Here is a 16,893-nt window from a genome sequence, read left to right as displayed (position 1 = left end):
TGAAAGAGGTGGTTCGGGAGGTGATTTGAAACAACTTTTTCCTTAGCAAAAATATTGGGTGGCGCTTCGTTTTTGAATTATTAACGAAAAACCGCCGACCAATCACAGCGCTCGAGTAGCGCGCGCTCAGGCGCGATAGGCTGGCCCGATGGCTGGGCCGAGCGTCCTGGCTCGAGCTGGCCTCTCGCAGCTGAGTGCGCGCTACTCGAGCGCTGTGATTGGTCGATGGTATTTTTCTTAATAATTCAAAAACGAAGCCTCGTACGACATTTTTGCAAAGGAAATTGTTGTTCAAAATCGTCTCAGCTACTCGGCTACTATACAGTCTCAGCTGTTGTTCAGAACCCATTTTTGCTTCTTATACTAATTCTGAGACACCTTGTATATAATATCTAGAAAATTCCATAAATTTTGAAATTTTCCTTGAAATTATTCCTTCAATTTCCGGCTCTTACAGGAGTTCTGGACACCCTGTATGTATCTAGCATTACTTTCGTCGACACATAATTGTTAAATTGTAAATGAAAGCAGGACAACTTGTTGAACTACACTAATTCACACTATACAACAAGATACATGTGCGTTGTTTATTAGTTTCTTCGGAATTTGAATAGTTTAAATAATTTCAATTGTTTCTGTTTATCGTTGCTATTATTATCATTTTGCGTAGAGTAGCAGTCGCTATCATTAATTGGACACTTTCAACAGACACGAAGAAAAACTGACTGGATTCTTAAAATCCTGTTTGATGTTTTCAGAGAACGTTATGTTCGCTCCCACGTTTAAAGCTTCGTCCGCGACACCAGGTAAAGTTGCAAACGAAACGTGTGAAAACTAACAGAATGATTTGTACCATTGTTGATTGTACGTTTCTTTGAGAATGACAGAAGGAAAATGATAACGTTCGACGAGACAAACTTGTATTAATAATTTTTAATATTATCAGAATCACAGTGCACTAATAAGGAGTGGAAATTTCCTGTAAATACTACTTATTTGAATTTAATGAAATTCCGTCGCCATTCGTGGCTAAATGGGTCAAAGTTCGTTAAAGTTTCAACGTAATCCGGATTTCAGGAAATATTGAATTCGTATTTTGATAATTAATTATCTGTTTCAAGTAGATGTAAATAAATGTCTTTTAAATTCAGTTTTCTTCTAATGCCTTCTAAAATAATATTTTAAATAAAATAAATGGATTTGTTTGTTTTGTTCTGATGAATAATAAAAAACAAGTCAAAAAATAAATTTTGGTGGCTATGAAAGTAATTTATGTCTACGTGAACGTTTTCATGTGGACAAAATTCTAAATATGTAGAATAAATTCTATGCGAAAGAATTATTGATTTATTTATTGATAACGAGTGAATAAGTAAAGAATTTTATGTTAATTACAAATTACAAATTTAACCTCTGGGAAGCCAAACTGATAAACTGTATAAAATAAAAGCTGAGAAATATTGATATAAAAAATATTGTTTTACATTCTACAGCAAACTAAAAAGAGAGATTTTTTGGGGAATTAAAAAAAAACAAATTTTAAGTTGCATAATAACAAATAATTTTGTATTTAACAATACATATTTCAAAGTAAAAAAACAAATATTTTTGTGGCTTTTAAACTATGTGTTTTTAATTAAAAATCATTTAAGATTGTACAATTTATACTTTTTCTTTTTTTTAATTCCCAAAGAAGTCTATTTTTATATATTTACACTAGACTGCATTAAAACAGAATGATGTAGTATAAAATTTTACATAAGAACAAATTACTTCTAATACCAGCAATTTATTTATCTTTTTACTTGGAAAAGTATTGAATTTACATTTAACATAGGACTCTTTGCTTTTTCTAATAAATTATTTACAAGTATGACAACTCTGTTGCATTTTATTTTTTATTTAAATAATCCACATGAAATTTCGGAATTTGACTTGTGCTGCAAATGAACATAAATTTTGATGATGTGATAGATTAATAAATTTATCAATTTTAACCAATTTTGTTAATTATAACATTTCACACGACTGTTAGGTGCTTATGCGCTCAAGTATGCATGCTTATGTTTATTAATTATAATCGTTGCAGAAAAAGATTATACAAATTCATTAAAAAAGAAACAAATTATAAAAAATGTGTAACAATTATGTGAAAATTAGATCAATATTTTTTTACTCTAGCTTTTGCTTCTTGGATACAATTTTTATTAATTACTTTGCATTAGATGTTGACTAGTAAATTTAAAATTGACTAAATGTTTGACTAAAATAAAAATAAAAATTGACTTAATATTTGACTAAAATAAAAATAAAAATTGACTAAATATTTGACTAAAATAAAAATAAAAATTGACTTAATATTTGACAGATTCAAATAAAAAGTAAAAGCTTTTCCAAAATGTTTAATATAGTAGTGGTGAACACTTAAACGACGTTTTCTTTCACGTTTAATATTAATTGTTTATACTTGAATTTTAAATTTAAAAAATCAGATATAATCTACACCACTTGTGTCTCATTCAAAAATATAAGTAAAAAATCTCTTTTGGAAAATCCTTTCAGTAAAGCTTCACACTTTCTTTGTGGTGTCAAATTACACTTATTTACAAAAAAAAGGGGTCAAACTGTATGAATGTTAGAAAAACTATTTATTCAGTGCAATAGAATTTTGGAATAGATATCTTTCCTATTTGTGTTCCTGCGTCCCAAAAAAACCCTTCCATTTTTTTCAAATCAATGTTAACAAAAAAGTTAACGTATAAATAGAATTTAATCATAATTGTGTTATTTCTATTTTGTTTTACAAAGATTATTTCCTTGAAAGTTAAAAGTACACTCTAATGCCAACAGATGCAATAAATTCTTAACTATTTTATTATTTTATTATTTTTATTATTTTATTATTTCCCTCCCATTGGGAGGATATTCAAACAACAGTATCACTACAGCAAAATTGTCAGAGATCGCGAAAACTATTTCATAATTAAGCGGAATGAAAGCAACGGAATAACAATAGAAAATAATTTCCTCTCTCGATAATAAAGGTATCCGTATCGAGAATATCTCTTCCTCGAATCTTTCTAACAAGGCTCAGCATGAAGATAAGGGAGATACGTTCAATGTTACGGCTATTAATGTTACCTTACTTCGCGAAGTATTTTAGTATTGTACCAATTGAAACGAAAATTGGCATCGTTTGCAACAGCCTGCTCCAGAAAACTAGACCTGCATTGTGTTTTAATATCCGTTCTCCAATTACAATTAGACGTGGCTTAATATCGACGCCCACCGAAATTCTAATTTTACTTTTGCCTGTTGGATTAGTATAGTGGCAGAGTTATGTCTACAGAGTTTACGAAGGCTCGAGGGAAACTGAGAAACTTTCGATAGTATTTTCGATTTATTTTTGCCATAGTGATCGTTAGTCCTAGGAGGATTAAAGAATATACAGGGTGGTCCGTTTAAATGAGGCCATCTAAATATAACCTACAATTGTGGGAGTACAAAAAATATTTTGTGTACTATTTGGAATGGTTTTAAGGAACTATTATATCACAAAACAATATTTTTTTAGAAAAGGTTATTTTTTTAGGAGTTATTAAGATCATCGATGTTTTTGTGATAGATAACTACAATTTTTTTGTATTGCATTGTGTAACTGATGGAGAAATACGTTCAGATATGTATAACATGACCTTGAAATGACCTTGAGCTTTGAAAATTGAAGTTTTACCTTTGTTTGTTGATATACAGGGTGTCCCACGCAATTGGGACAGGATATAACTCCTAAACGGTTGGGAATAGAAAAAAATGTTATAAGTGAAAGTGATGTTATGCACCATAAGAAACCATTTAACTTTCACTTGTAACATTTTTTTCTATTCCCAACCGTTTAGGAGTTATATCGCAATTGTTTAGAAGATAAAGCCTGTACCAGTTGCGTGGGACACCCTGTATATGTATATGTATATCTATGTATTCTGTAATTGCATATATATATTATATGTATATTACATAATATCACATTTAATATTTGTACATTACATCTAACTCTTCAATATACGGGGTGTCCCAAAAATATTGGAAGTCCTTGAAAGGGATGGTTCGGACGGTGATTTGAAACAACTTTTTCCTTAGCGAAAATGTTGTCCGAGGCTTCGTTAAGGAGTTATTAACAGAAAACCGCGACCAATCAGAGCGCGCGTATACCGGCGGTGGGCGGTGGCCTAGCGCGTAGCGCACGCCTACCGCGAGCGCTCCACTGGCATCCTCGCGCTCTGATTGGTTGGTGGTTTTTCGTTACTAACTCCTTAACGAAGCCTCGAACAACATTTTCGCTAAGGAAAAAGTTGTTTCAAATCACGTCCACCCTGTATATACAGGGTGTCCTAAAAATGTTGTAACACATTGAAAGAGGTGGTTCAGGGGGTGATTTGAAACAACTTTTTCCTTAGCGTAATTGTTGTCCGAGGCTTCGTTAAGGAGTTATTAACAGAAAACCCCGACTAATCAGCGAGCGCTCCACTGGCATCCGCGCGCTCTGATTGGTCGGTGCTTTTTCGTTACTAACTGCTTAACGAAGCCTCGAACAACATTTTCGCTAAGGAAAAAGTTGTTTCAAATCACCTTCCGAATCACCCCTTTCAAGGACTTCCTAAATTTTTGGGACACCCTGTATATATTTATATATCATATACAGGGTGTCCTAGAAATAGTCTAAGACACGAAAATGGTCGGTAGCTGAGACCATTCTGAACGACAATGTCCTTTTCAAAAATGTCGGATGGTGCTTCGATTTTTAATTATTAACGAAAAACGAAGCATCATCCGACATTTTTTTTGGATTATTTCTGGGACATCCTGTATACACAATATACCTATGTATATATTCTTTAATCCTTCTGGGACCAACGCTCAATTTGTTAAATGAATAATCGTATCCACATCAGATTAAAATAGAAAATAAAAATTTTGTTTTGATTTCATAAAAGATCATTTTGGAAAATTTTTGTACATTATGAAGTAAGATCATAGGATCCAGATTTTCATTGTAAACGTATGTTACAATACTTTAGACCGGCATGTATTAATTATGGAGGCACAAGAAGTACTCTTCTCACTAAACTATACAAAATTCCGTCGGTTTGATGAATGTTGCTGAAAATAGTTTGACTGTGAAGTCGAATCAAAACAAACTGATAGCTCGAGGTTACTTCCCTAAATTATAAATTGCATCAGGTAATCGGTGCTCCTATTTGCACGCAAGTATGAGCAAAAATTCTTATTTATTCTTATTCTTATTTATTTAATTGTTAAACAAGAGATAGAAGATAAGCAATTTGTTATCCGTTGATAATTAAACAGAAATTAGAATTTGTGTTATAAAATGATAGAATTCATCTCGAAGGAACAGGAACTCAACAGGATACTCATGATTAATCATTTAATCAATTATTTTATCATGTATACAGTATTCAGGATAAATATCGTGACATATAATCAGACTTTTTGATTTCTTTTTTTAATCTATTACTCCAGTGAAATTTTGTCTATTTTTACATATGTTACAGTCTTCCTGCCTTTTAGAAGGACGTCAGTACGTTTAATAAACAGTATGGTAGAGATAATCCATTTAGTGGTTTTGAACAGCCTATTAATTTTGTTTCAAATTAGCTCGTTGACTCATAGGCTAAGAACATACTTCACGTTTATAATGCGAATACAAACAGATGGATGCCTACACTAATAATAGCATTCAGTTCAATTTAGACTCGAATGCACCTAATACAATTTCAATTTATTCAAAAATTCTTTAATATCAAATTCTAAAATTAAATTAAAGATACATAAAAGTTAAATCCATTAAATACATTTAATTTAAATACGATAAATTTTATTTTCTTTCTTTCAATTTCAAACTTACTTTTGTAAAAAATAAAAAACTATTGAATGAATATTACTTTATTTCGCAATATTTTTTTTACAAATAAAAGGCTCTTTTTGGTATTCATTAATATTGCAAGGATTTTTTTATTAAAATCGTTCCCTATATAATAAATAACAGAAAATTTGTCTACCCACTAATAAAAAAAAAAATCAACCTAAAATTATTAGAAGGAAAAGAACAAATTTTATTGCAAATTTTTATTGCTAATAAAAAAAAGATATCAAACAAAAATTATTATAAGAAAAAGAACAAATTTTATTGCAAATTCAATGTTCAAATTGTTAGGTTATACATACGGTGTTCTTTTTACAGAAGATGTAACAGTTATTGTCAATGCTTGTATAATCAATTTGATGATTCATAACAGACGATTCAGCTGTCTCGAGTTTAACTTCTTAGAACCTACGGAGTCCGGAAAGAAACGTAACTATTTATGCTGCCAACATAAATTCTATTTTTACATTGTTATTTATGCGCCCATCTTGCTAAATCGAACACGATGAAAATACGCAAGAGCAGAGAAAAAAGAAGAGGGTAACAGCATTTATGTTCATTTATCCAGAATGGTTGGTTGGTGTATTTCCTTTTTAACTTAATGCTTGTTTTAATTTACATGAATTTCGCTGTGCACGTTTTGTTGAATCGAAACCATAAACACTGTTGTATCAAATGTACATAAATATATCATGTAACGATCTTGGATAATTATTCACAAATAGTTTGGTCAATCGAGAGAGTCAAAAGTTGTATTATGTATGCTTAAGGCACTATTAACTTTATTAATACCTGAAATTTGAAAGTTTGTTTCAAATGTAGTCACTATTATGATATCAATTTGAAAATTAGAGCATTACTGATGAAATTTCTAAGTGTATTTTCTTACTTTCTTTTAGAAACTAAATACTAAATATAGTCACTAATAGATACTAAATATAGTCACTATTATGATATCAGTTTGAAGATTAGATCATTACTGATGAAATTTTTAAGTGTATTTTCATATTTTCTTTTGGAAACTATCATACAGAAAAATATAATACTTTTTTGGTACCTAACGTTCAACAAAATTCTAATATATCTCTTCTCACTAAACTATACAAAATTCAATTTACTATATTGGTTCCTGAATAATTAATAAAAGATATAAAAAGCTGAAATAAATGTTCCTAGTAAATTCTTCTTTGGCAGTTTGTACAATTGAGTTCTATCGAATACCAACGTAACAAGTTTTATTAGATGTTACTTATAGTTTGTTAAGACGAACTTGACAAGCAATAAAAATGAAAGATAAACGAAATTGGATCTATTATTTGTTCAACAATAACAACCAATCTGTATTAATATAAAAAGAAAAGAAGCTTCCTGAAATAACTATCCAATTGAATACAGTAGGGTCTCGATTATAGTTACCTCGATTACTGCACGAGGTTCGAGCAATAATCAAGGTAGGGTCAATATAAATAACCAGAATTGTTCGAAGTGGTGTTTTCATCCTTAACCCATTCGCTGCCAACTACGAGATGTCTCAAATTTAAAATTGATTCCAATTACTCAGGGGTCAGTATCAGATATATGCGGGTGTAGTAAATATAACAAGTTATGTTAATAACCTTTCATTATAAACAAACAAAAATACAATTGAGAATATTATATGAATTGAGAATACTCGTTACTTCCAGTGTACACTGTGTCAGGTCGTAGTACATTTTAACCTTGCCAATTTCAATATATCTGTCAACCTTGATCGTATTTCCTGTAATACTTGTACGATTCTTCTTGTGTTATTTTAATAATTACCACCAGGTATCCTTCGCTCAGATAAAATACTAGAATTTTACAGCAGCAACTCCTATTTCTGGAGAGCACCAAAATACTGTTGCTTCATCAGCAAATTATTTGCTTCATGAAACAAGCAATTCATCCCTTCGTTTCCTCTTATTGGAATGACTGTCGCTGCTTATATCAATCAAAGACGGCGGAAACAGAAAATGCACAAGAATTTACAACGATAGTACATATACTTTAAGCGCACACAACTACTTATCAAATAATGGTAAACACTATCTAGTTTTAACTGTTTTTACTTACGGATTTTACTTACTCTTTTATTGATGATGTTATATGCTCCTCTTCTTGTTGTAATAGATAAAAAATATGTGTCGCACTAATAAAACTACTATTATGATTTTAATGCGTCCACACACGTATTACAAGGCAACGTTACTGTCTCTTGTGGATTATTTCTTGCAGTATCTGGTGAAATTTTGTTCTTCTGTCTTAATAACCTGCATCCAGTTATTCCTCACTGTAACCTATGTCTGTCAAACGATACACAAGTAAACCCTTTTCCAAGATCGTTTGACGTAATGGACCGAGAAATCGGCGAGGGAGTCACGATTCTTTATGTAATATGCTTCCGTGGCCAAGATTAGCAAGTCTCCTACAGATCTCGAATGTTGATTTTGGCTCGTTCTCACTGTACTCACACCAACCCAGCCACAACTTCCACCGTGCACATGCTGCGGAGCAAAGACCCTAACGCAACTTTCTTGAACTCGAGTCAAACGTTGTTTACCCGAAACCCGAACCCATCATTTGGTTCGATCATTTATTAATTCAAACGAACGAATGTTATTTACGATGTGGGATGTAATAATAAAATGTAACCTAAACCAGTAATTCTTGGAATGTTGATAGTTGATATGATGTAACTTAGATAGATGAAATGAATTTGGAAAGAATTTATTTTTGCTATTTTGGAAAGAATTTATTTTATGTGTTTTGTATTCGGTTCCTTTGAAGCATGAAATCTATGAGTCATGCTACTGAATGGAGTGCGCAAAATGCATGTGAGCTTAATTTCTTCGAGTTTCGATTTTTTTTTTTGTTTTTTGTATTTTCTTTTATTGAAGTTGTTTGGAGTTGAAACATATAAAATATATAAAATGTGTAATATATCAAGAATATATAATCAAGAATATATAATAAAGATTTACACAATAAATACAATCTATAAGGTATATAAAACATATAAAATATGTAAAATGTATAATATATCAAGAATATATAATTTATATAAAATATTTTAAATGTATAAAATTGTATAAAAAGATTCTGTTTGTAGCAGAACTACTTCAAATCATTCAATCTACAGTTGGCTGGATGATATATACAATAAATTCAAACTGTAAAATATATAAAGCATATAAAATATATAAAATGTATAATATATCACGAATATATAATTTATATAAAATATTTTAAATGTATAAAATTGTATAAAAAGATACTGTTTGTATCAGAACTATTTAAAATTATTCAGTCTAGAGCCTGAAAGCCATAAAGGATTTCAAATGTTTATTTACCATTGTCTGATTGACATATTTGTTTTCAGTAACTCTGTTAACAACGTGAATTCTTATTGTTAGGCATTTGGTCACCTGGAAGTGAGCCACCGCCAGACCCCAAGGAGCCAAGTCCTCATCGAAAAGAGTCTCAAAAGGACGACGGAATCCCTCCCGTTTGGACACCTTCCAGCGCCGGAGCCAGTCCTGTTCCAGAGAGAAAGGAATTTCGACCGGTGCAATTTGAAAGCCCCGTTCTAAGCCGAAAAAAACTAGCACAGCAGGAAGTGAGTTATCAAGATTTGCGCCACGATTCTTTCTATCTACGCGTAAATTTAAATGTTTTGTTAAAATTTTTGCTAAAATTGTATCGTCATGAACATTTTTAAAATAGCAAGTACATGATGTTTAAAATATTATTGTATACACGTTAGAATTCTTTCCTTTTTCTTATTAAATTAGTTTTGGGTATAAAAGTTTAGTTTTTATTATTTTTATTGTTTTGCTGCTTCATTTCAATATTGTAAAATGTACGTTGTAATACTCTTTACAATATACAGGGTGTCCCAAAAATATTGTAACACATTGAAAGGGGTGGTTCGGGTGGTGATTTGAAACAACTTTTTCCTTAGCGAAAATGTTGTCTGAGGCTTCGTTGAGGAGATATTTAGAGAAAACCCTGGACCAATCAGTGCGCGAGGATGCCGGCGAAAGGCGGTCGTCTAGCGCGTAGCCTACGCCTACCGCGGGCTACTTGCGCTCTGACTGGTCCGGCATTTTCCGTTAATATCTCCTCAACGAAGCCTCGGACAACATTTTCCCTAAGGAAAAAGTTGTTTCAAATCAAATCCCGAACCACCCCTTTTAAGGTGTTACAACATCTCTGGGACACCCTGTATACAGGGTGGACCATTTTAAATTCCACAGTAGAATTTCTCTTAAACTATAAGACAAAGCGAAAAATGTTTCGAACAAAAGTTGCTCAATTTCGAGGGAGAAATATTCAAGGTGTTACAACATTTCTGGGACACCCTTTATACAGCGTGGATCATTTTTAATTCCCCAGTAGAATTTCTCGGAAACTATAAGAGTTAGCGAAAAATGTTTCGAACAAAAGTTGCTCAATTTCGAGGAGGAAATATTCAAGGTGTTACAACATTTTTGGGACACACTGTATACAGGGTAACACCTTGTAAGGGGTGGTTCGGGAGGTGATTTGAAATAACTTTTTCCTAAACGAAAATGTTGTCCGAGGCTTCGTTAAGGAGATATTAACAGAAATCCTCGACCAATCAGAGCGCGAGGATGCCGTCAGGGGACGGTCGCCCAGCGCGTCGCCCACGCCTACCGGGGCCTACTCGCACTCTGATTGGTCCGGGGTTTTCTGTTAATATCTCCTCAACGAAGCCTCGGACAACATTTTCGCTAAGGAAAAAATTGTTTCAAATCACCCCCCAAATCCCTTTCAAGGACTTCCAAAATTTTTGGTGCACCCTGTATATTTTCTTTATCGTACCACAGGAATAAACAAATTGTAATCTCTAAAGAGAATTATAAGCGTTAATATTCGAAACGTCTCTTCTACAAAATGTTAGTAAAGATGACTTCTTTCATTCGTTTTGTTTAAAATTTCTCTTGACCCATTTCAAACACCTTTAATATTTCAAATTGGTATTTTTAATATCTACTGATATTGCACATGCACCTTTTCTCAATTGCAGACTGCTCAAGAGACACCGCCACCTTGGAAAGCTGAAGAAGGAAGGAAGGAAACGTTGGAAAGTAGTTACGAGAGCAGCACACGAATCGTTAATTCGCATTCAGCCCCTTCGCAAGGGCTAAACTCGCTGGCATCGACGCCCCGTCTGCCTCGTGCTCAAAATCCAACCATAACTTTGCTGCAAAAAGCAAGGGGTAAGCCACTACCATAAACACGATAAAGTATATTGTATATTGTAAATATAAATATTGTAGCAATGTCGGTTGTTTGGTAGTATTATTAATAATAATAACGCGTCAATAACAAATGTTTATTATACGATACTACAGCAGTATTAATATAATTACAATTTATATAAAAAAAAAAATCTGACAATGTCAGTTGTTTATCAGTATCATAGATGATGCATACAGAAAGAATGTTTATTATATGTTACTATAAATCAATTAATATAATTACAATTTATAATTATATAATACAATATAATTCCAAATATATATAAATATATATAATTATATTCCATTATATTCTTCTTTACCTACAACCGATTTGCCGATTCAACAGGTATACAGGGCGTCCCAAAAATGTTGGAACACCTTGAAAGGGGTGGTTCGGGAGGTGATTTGAAACAACTTTTTCCTTAGCGAAAATGTTGTCCGAGGCTTCGTTGAGGAGATATTAACGGAAAATGCCGGACCAATCAGAGCGCAAGTAGGCCGTGGTAGGCGTAGGCTACGCGCTAAGCGACCGCCTTCCGCCGGCATCCTCGCGCTCTGGTTGGTCCGATGTTTTCTCTAAATATCTCCTCAACGAAGCGTCGTACAACATTTTCGCTAAGGAAAAAGTTGTTTCAAATCACCTCCCGAACCACCCCTTTCAAGGTCTTACAACATTTTTGGAACACCCTGTATAGTCAAAGGACCGTAGCTGTTCGACACTAGTATCGACCAGTGCCGTATTCACGGAGGCAGATCGATCTGTTCAACAAATTTCTCTTCATACTATTTCAATAAGTATCATTAAACATCATCATTAATATATTTCTGTTTAATTAATGTTTTAGAGGGACAATTACCAAAAGGGGCAGCTTACTTAGAGGAAACCGAAACGGTGAGGCGCCCCCTGAGTGACGAAAAGCCACTAATTAGCCCCGGAGAGATAAGTGAGTACTCCGAATAGAGTCATTCAACTCTATCAATATTTTGCAACCTTCACTGTGCACCATTCAAATTTAACCGTATTCGTGTACATAATCACTCCGTGATTCCACACGTCGACTAATTTCAAACTGTACCGTGCGGTATAATTGATCTCTTTCTCGTGCGTCGAAAAGTATTCTCGTGATTCATTCATTGGCACGATGCACGTTATCATATTGAATCGATCGTTCCCATCGAAATCACTTTTCTTTCTCCCTAAATCTTTCCGCGAGTGTCCACGGTTGCTGCATTGTGAAACTTAAAATGATGTTCGCTCAGTCTACACTGTGAAGAAAGAGTACGAGAGCGAGCCGGAAACGGATAATGAACCGCCGAAGAAGATGGCCGATTTGGGTCCTCGAAAATTCTCGGGTATTGGCCCGACGACTAAGGAGGGTATTCCCCTCGTTTTGAGATCGGTAGGTCTGTAAATAGTTAAGGATGTTTTCGAGTTGACCGAACTTTAAAACGTGAAGATTTCGATTAATGTATAATCTGTAGAATTTGTTGCTAATCCCTCGCTACCGATTTACCGTAACACGTGATTCAAGTCATTTTCTATTTATTTAAAAATTTGAATTTTATGATATAGATACGTTAGATTGTTTCAGACATTGCATAGTAAAATTAAAGTTATTCTATAAGGGAAAGAATATATGTATTTTTCTTTGATACATAACAGAATTTACAAACAGAATTTTGATGCGATAATCGTATAATGTAAAAATGAATATATTATTATAAAAATAAAAGAGTGAATCTATAAATATACAAACTGCAAAGGATTGAAATGAGACAAGTATATCTATGTTATATTATATTATGTATTTTATCTTGTAATATTACATAATATTATATAATATAAGGTAATGTAACAATAATACAGTATAATATTCATTAACATTATAAACATAAACATTCTTGTACATTAAATTTTCCTCATTTAATTTAATCTCAGAGGTCATCTCTAAATGACAAACATTAAATAATCACGATAAATGTAGAATATAATGTATTAAATATAAAACACATTTACTGTAAAGTTTGAAACATATTTCTAACTGTGACTAGTTTCATTGGAATACCAAACTCACCTTTCCTCCATACAATTTTTATTTAAATTTATACGGGGTGTCCCAGAATTAGTGTATGAACCAGAAATGGGTGTAGCTGAGACGATTCCGAACAACAATTTCCTTTGCAAAAATGTCGTGTGAGGCTTTGTTTTTGAATTATTAACGAAAAACCAGGGACCAATCACAGCGCCCGAGTTGCGCGCGCTCAGCCGCCATAGGTTGGCCAGATAGCTGGGCCGAGCCTCTTGCCTTGAGCGAGCCTATCGCGCCTGAGCATGCGCAACTCGGGCGCTGCGATTGGTCGGCGGTTTTTCGTTAATAATTCAAAAACGAAGCCTCACACGACATTTTTGCAAAGGAAATTGTTGTTCGGAATCGTCTCAGCTACTCAGCTACTATACAGTCTCAGATGTTGTTCAGAACATATTTTCGGTTCTTCCACTAATCCTGAGATACTTTATATATAATACCTAGAAAATTCCTTAAATTATGATATTTTCCTTGAAATTATTCCTCCAACATCCGGTATATTTTTATATACATTTCAATTCAAATACACACTTTCTTTATATTTATATTCATCATGATGTTTATAATATCTGTAACCAATCGTTAAAATCGATAACGTTAATACTTTTTTTTCTTTAGAATATGTATATTTATATTTTTTTACATATTTCAATTCTAGTACATAATTTCGTTATATTTATTACCAATATTCATATTCATCATGATTATTCATTATTATTGATGTCATCAGCATCAATCATTATTAACTCATTACTAATCATGAAGATTATATTTAAATAAAAATATAATATTACTTTCAAATAATCTTCTCAATCTCATTTTTAGTTTTAACAAATTGTGTACATATCTCGTAGCGAGGGATTAAATACTTTCACATATTCAAGCTATATAAATATCTACAAAAAATAATTGAAATATTTATATTTAAATATTTTGGAATCGCCTTCAAAATTAATATTCATTATTATTTACCAAGAGAAATTGGTAAGTTAACCAGATAAGCTTTAATTCAGTCAAAATTGATTTCATATAAAACGGAATTAAAAGTATCCTTCGAGCCAATTACTCAGTTATTATTTGTTCGGTTTAGAAACAATAATCCGCGATTGCTCCACTATATAAATCGGGTGGAATTAACGTTTCCATGTTTGCGGGTATCTGACTCGAGAAAAACATTTTAGGAAGTCAAGGAGAATAATCAAACAAAGTGGTACAAGAAAATGTATGACTCGTTGCACCGTACTGATAGAAGCGGTAAGTTTTGTGCGGCAAATAATATTGCATAGCTTCAACGCTTACTTGAAATCAAAAAGAATTGAACTAAAAATTGTAACAATTATTAATATTACTAAGCTTTTCGACGATGTTTGCTGTTTTTTTTTTATTATTAATAATCAGTCTAATTACTAAAGTGCATAGAATTCTTACGAAACTAGTGAATTTAGTAAATACGGGGTGTCCCAAAAATGTTGGAGAAACTTGAAAGGGGTCCGGAGGGTGATTTGAAACAACTTTTTCCTTAGCGAAAATGTAGTCCGAGGCGTCGTTAAGGAGATATTTAGAGAAAACCCTGGACCAATCAGAGCGCAAATAGGCCGCGGTAGGCGTAGGCTACGCGCTAGGCAACCGCCCTCCGCCGGGACGCTCGCACTCTGATTGGTCGAGAGTCTTCTGTTAATATCTCTTTAACGAAGCCTCGGACAACATTTTCGCAAAGGAAAAAGTTGTTTCAAATCACCTCCACCCTGTATATACAGGGTGTCCCAAAAATGTTGTAACACCTTGAATAGCGTGGTTCGGGAAGTGATTTGAAACAACTTTCTCCTTAGCGAAAATGTTGTCCGAGGCTTCGTTCGCGAGATATTAACGGAAAACCCCGAACCAATCAGAGCGCGAGTATACCGGCGGAGCGCCCGCGGTAGGCGTGGGGTACACGCTAGATCGCCATCCCCGCGCTCTGATTGGTCCGGCGTTTTCTCCTAATATCTCCTTAACGAAGCCTCGGACAACATTTTCGCTAAGGAAAAAGTTGTTTCAAATCACCCCACGAACCCCTTTCAAGGACCTTCAAAATTTTTGGGACACCCTATATAACTTGAATTAATTATTTCTCTTTATTACGTACAAAATGTACTACATACAATAATGTAAGTACAATCGTAGAAACATAGATGTCGCCAGACGATTTTACTTCGAACGACAATTCTTTTGTAATTTTTTAAAATAAATAATGACACTCGACTCGTATGTTGCCATTCGACGAAATTAATCTAATACTTAATAAGTTCCAGAAGCAAAAATTTAATTTTCTACCTTTCCTATTCGGCGCTTTACTTTCTCCATTATCTAACCATATTTTATTCTACTCATTCCTGCAAGTAAATTTACCGGATGAAATTAAATTTGATTTTTCTCTACCTTGAAAATTATTTGTCAATTATTCCACGAAAATAAGATATCCACAACTTCAATTTTATACAGTAACTGTAAATGACTATAAATCTGCATTTTGTATATTATTTAAAAAAAAAAAGAATCAGGTAGAATAATTTTGTAAATGGCAACACGTAAATGTCGCGATGAAAGAAACCAAAGGGATTCATTTTCAAATTTCATTTTCAGATGACTACGTAACCATTCGTTACAAACCAAGACGAGGTGAATACTTTTTCCGACACACGATTGACGGTTGAATAAACAATTGCAATACAAAAATACTAATGACTCACTCAGCTTAGCCAAGACGATTAACATGTTGCAATTATGGCCTTCTTCTTCGGTCAATCTCGCACGCTGTTCGCGCCAAATACACATACGTGTTCTATTCGAGTGACGTTCATGTAAAAACGATGTTCTAACATGCGTCATACGCACCGTACTTTTATGTAACACGAGATAACAATTGTGATTGATTTTAACGAAGCTAGTCGTCGATGCGGTGACAGTAACAATAAACGTTTCAAGTGCAAGGGTCCTTTTATTTAACATCCTGGAACGGAGTAACGTTCATAATCGATAATTAAAAATTTACCTTACAGCTGTGTCTCTGACTAATAATTTACATGGTATATAATATGTACTAGGTGTAGAAGTTCATTTTGTGCCTTATATTCGTTTATTTTTATCTGTAGTTTAAACAGATATAAGAGACTTACTCAACATTTTGATATACAGGTAGCTGAGACGATTCTGAACAACAATTTCCGTAGCAAAAATGTCTTACGAGGCTACGTTTTTGAATTATTAAGAAAAATACCATGAACCAATCACAGCGCCCGAGTAGCGCGCGCTCATCTGTGAGTGGCTAGCTCGAGCCAGGATTGGCTGGCTACTCCAGACTAGCCAACTGAGCGCGCGCTACTGGGGCGCTGTGATTGGTCAGTGGTTTTTCGTTAATAATTCAAAAACGAAGCGCCACCCGACATTTTTGCAAAGGAAATTATCGTTTCAGAATCGTCTCAGCTACACCCCATTGTGTCCCAAAAATGTTGGAGATCCTTGAAAGAGGTGGTTCGTTGTGTGATTTGAAACAACTTTTTCCTTAGCGATAATGTTGTCCGAGGCTTCGTAAAGGAGT

General features: G+C 33.4%; 1 protein-coding gene across 1 annotated transcript in view; it reads left to right on the top strand.

Moving 5' to 3' along the window:
• Positions 1–16,893, top strand: part of LOC128881952 (uncharacterized) — a 164,891-nt gene that overhangs the window by 66,335 nt on the left and 81,663 nt on the right. The window contains exons 12-18 of the mRNA XM_054133425.1: positions 759–806; positions 9,376–9,578; positions 11,013–11,205; positions 12,075–12,173; positions 12,490–12,629; positions 14,498–14,570; positions 15,939–15,974. Coding sequence (XP_053989400.1) covers positions 759–806; positions 9,376–9,578; positions 11,013–11,205; positions 12,075–12,173; positions 12,490–12,629; positions 14,498–14,570; positions 15,939–15,974 — 792 coding nt within the window. The remainder of the gene's footprint in view (positions 1–758; positions 807–9,375; positions 9,579–11,012; positions 11,206–12,074; positions 12,174–12,489; positions 12,630–14,497; positions 14,571–15,938; positions 15,975–16,893) is intronic.

This window comes from Hylaeus volcanicus, chromosome 9, assembly GCF_026283585.1.
Source record: "Hylaeus volcanicus isolate JK05 chromosome 9, UHH_iyHylVolc1.0_haploid, whole genome shotgun sequence".
NCBI lineage: Eukaryota > Metazoa > Arthropoda > Insecta > Hymenoptera > Colletidae > Hylaeus > Hylaeus volcanicus.
This window is presented reverse-complemented; position numbering and strand designations above follow the sequence as displayed.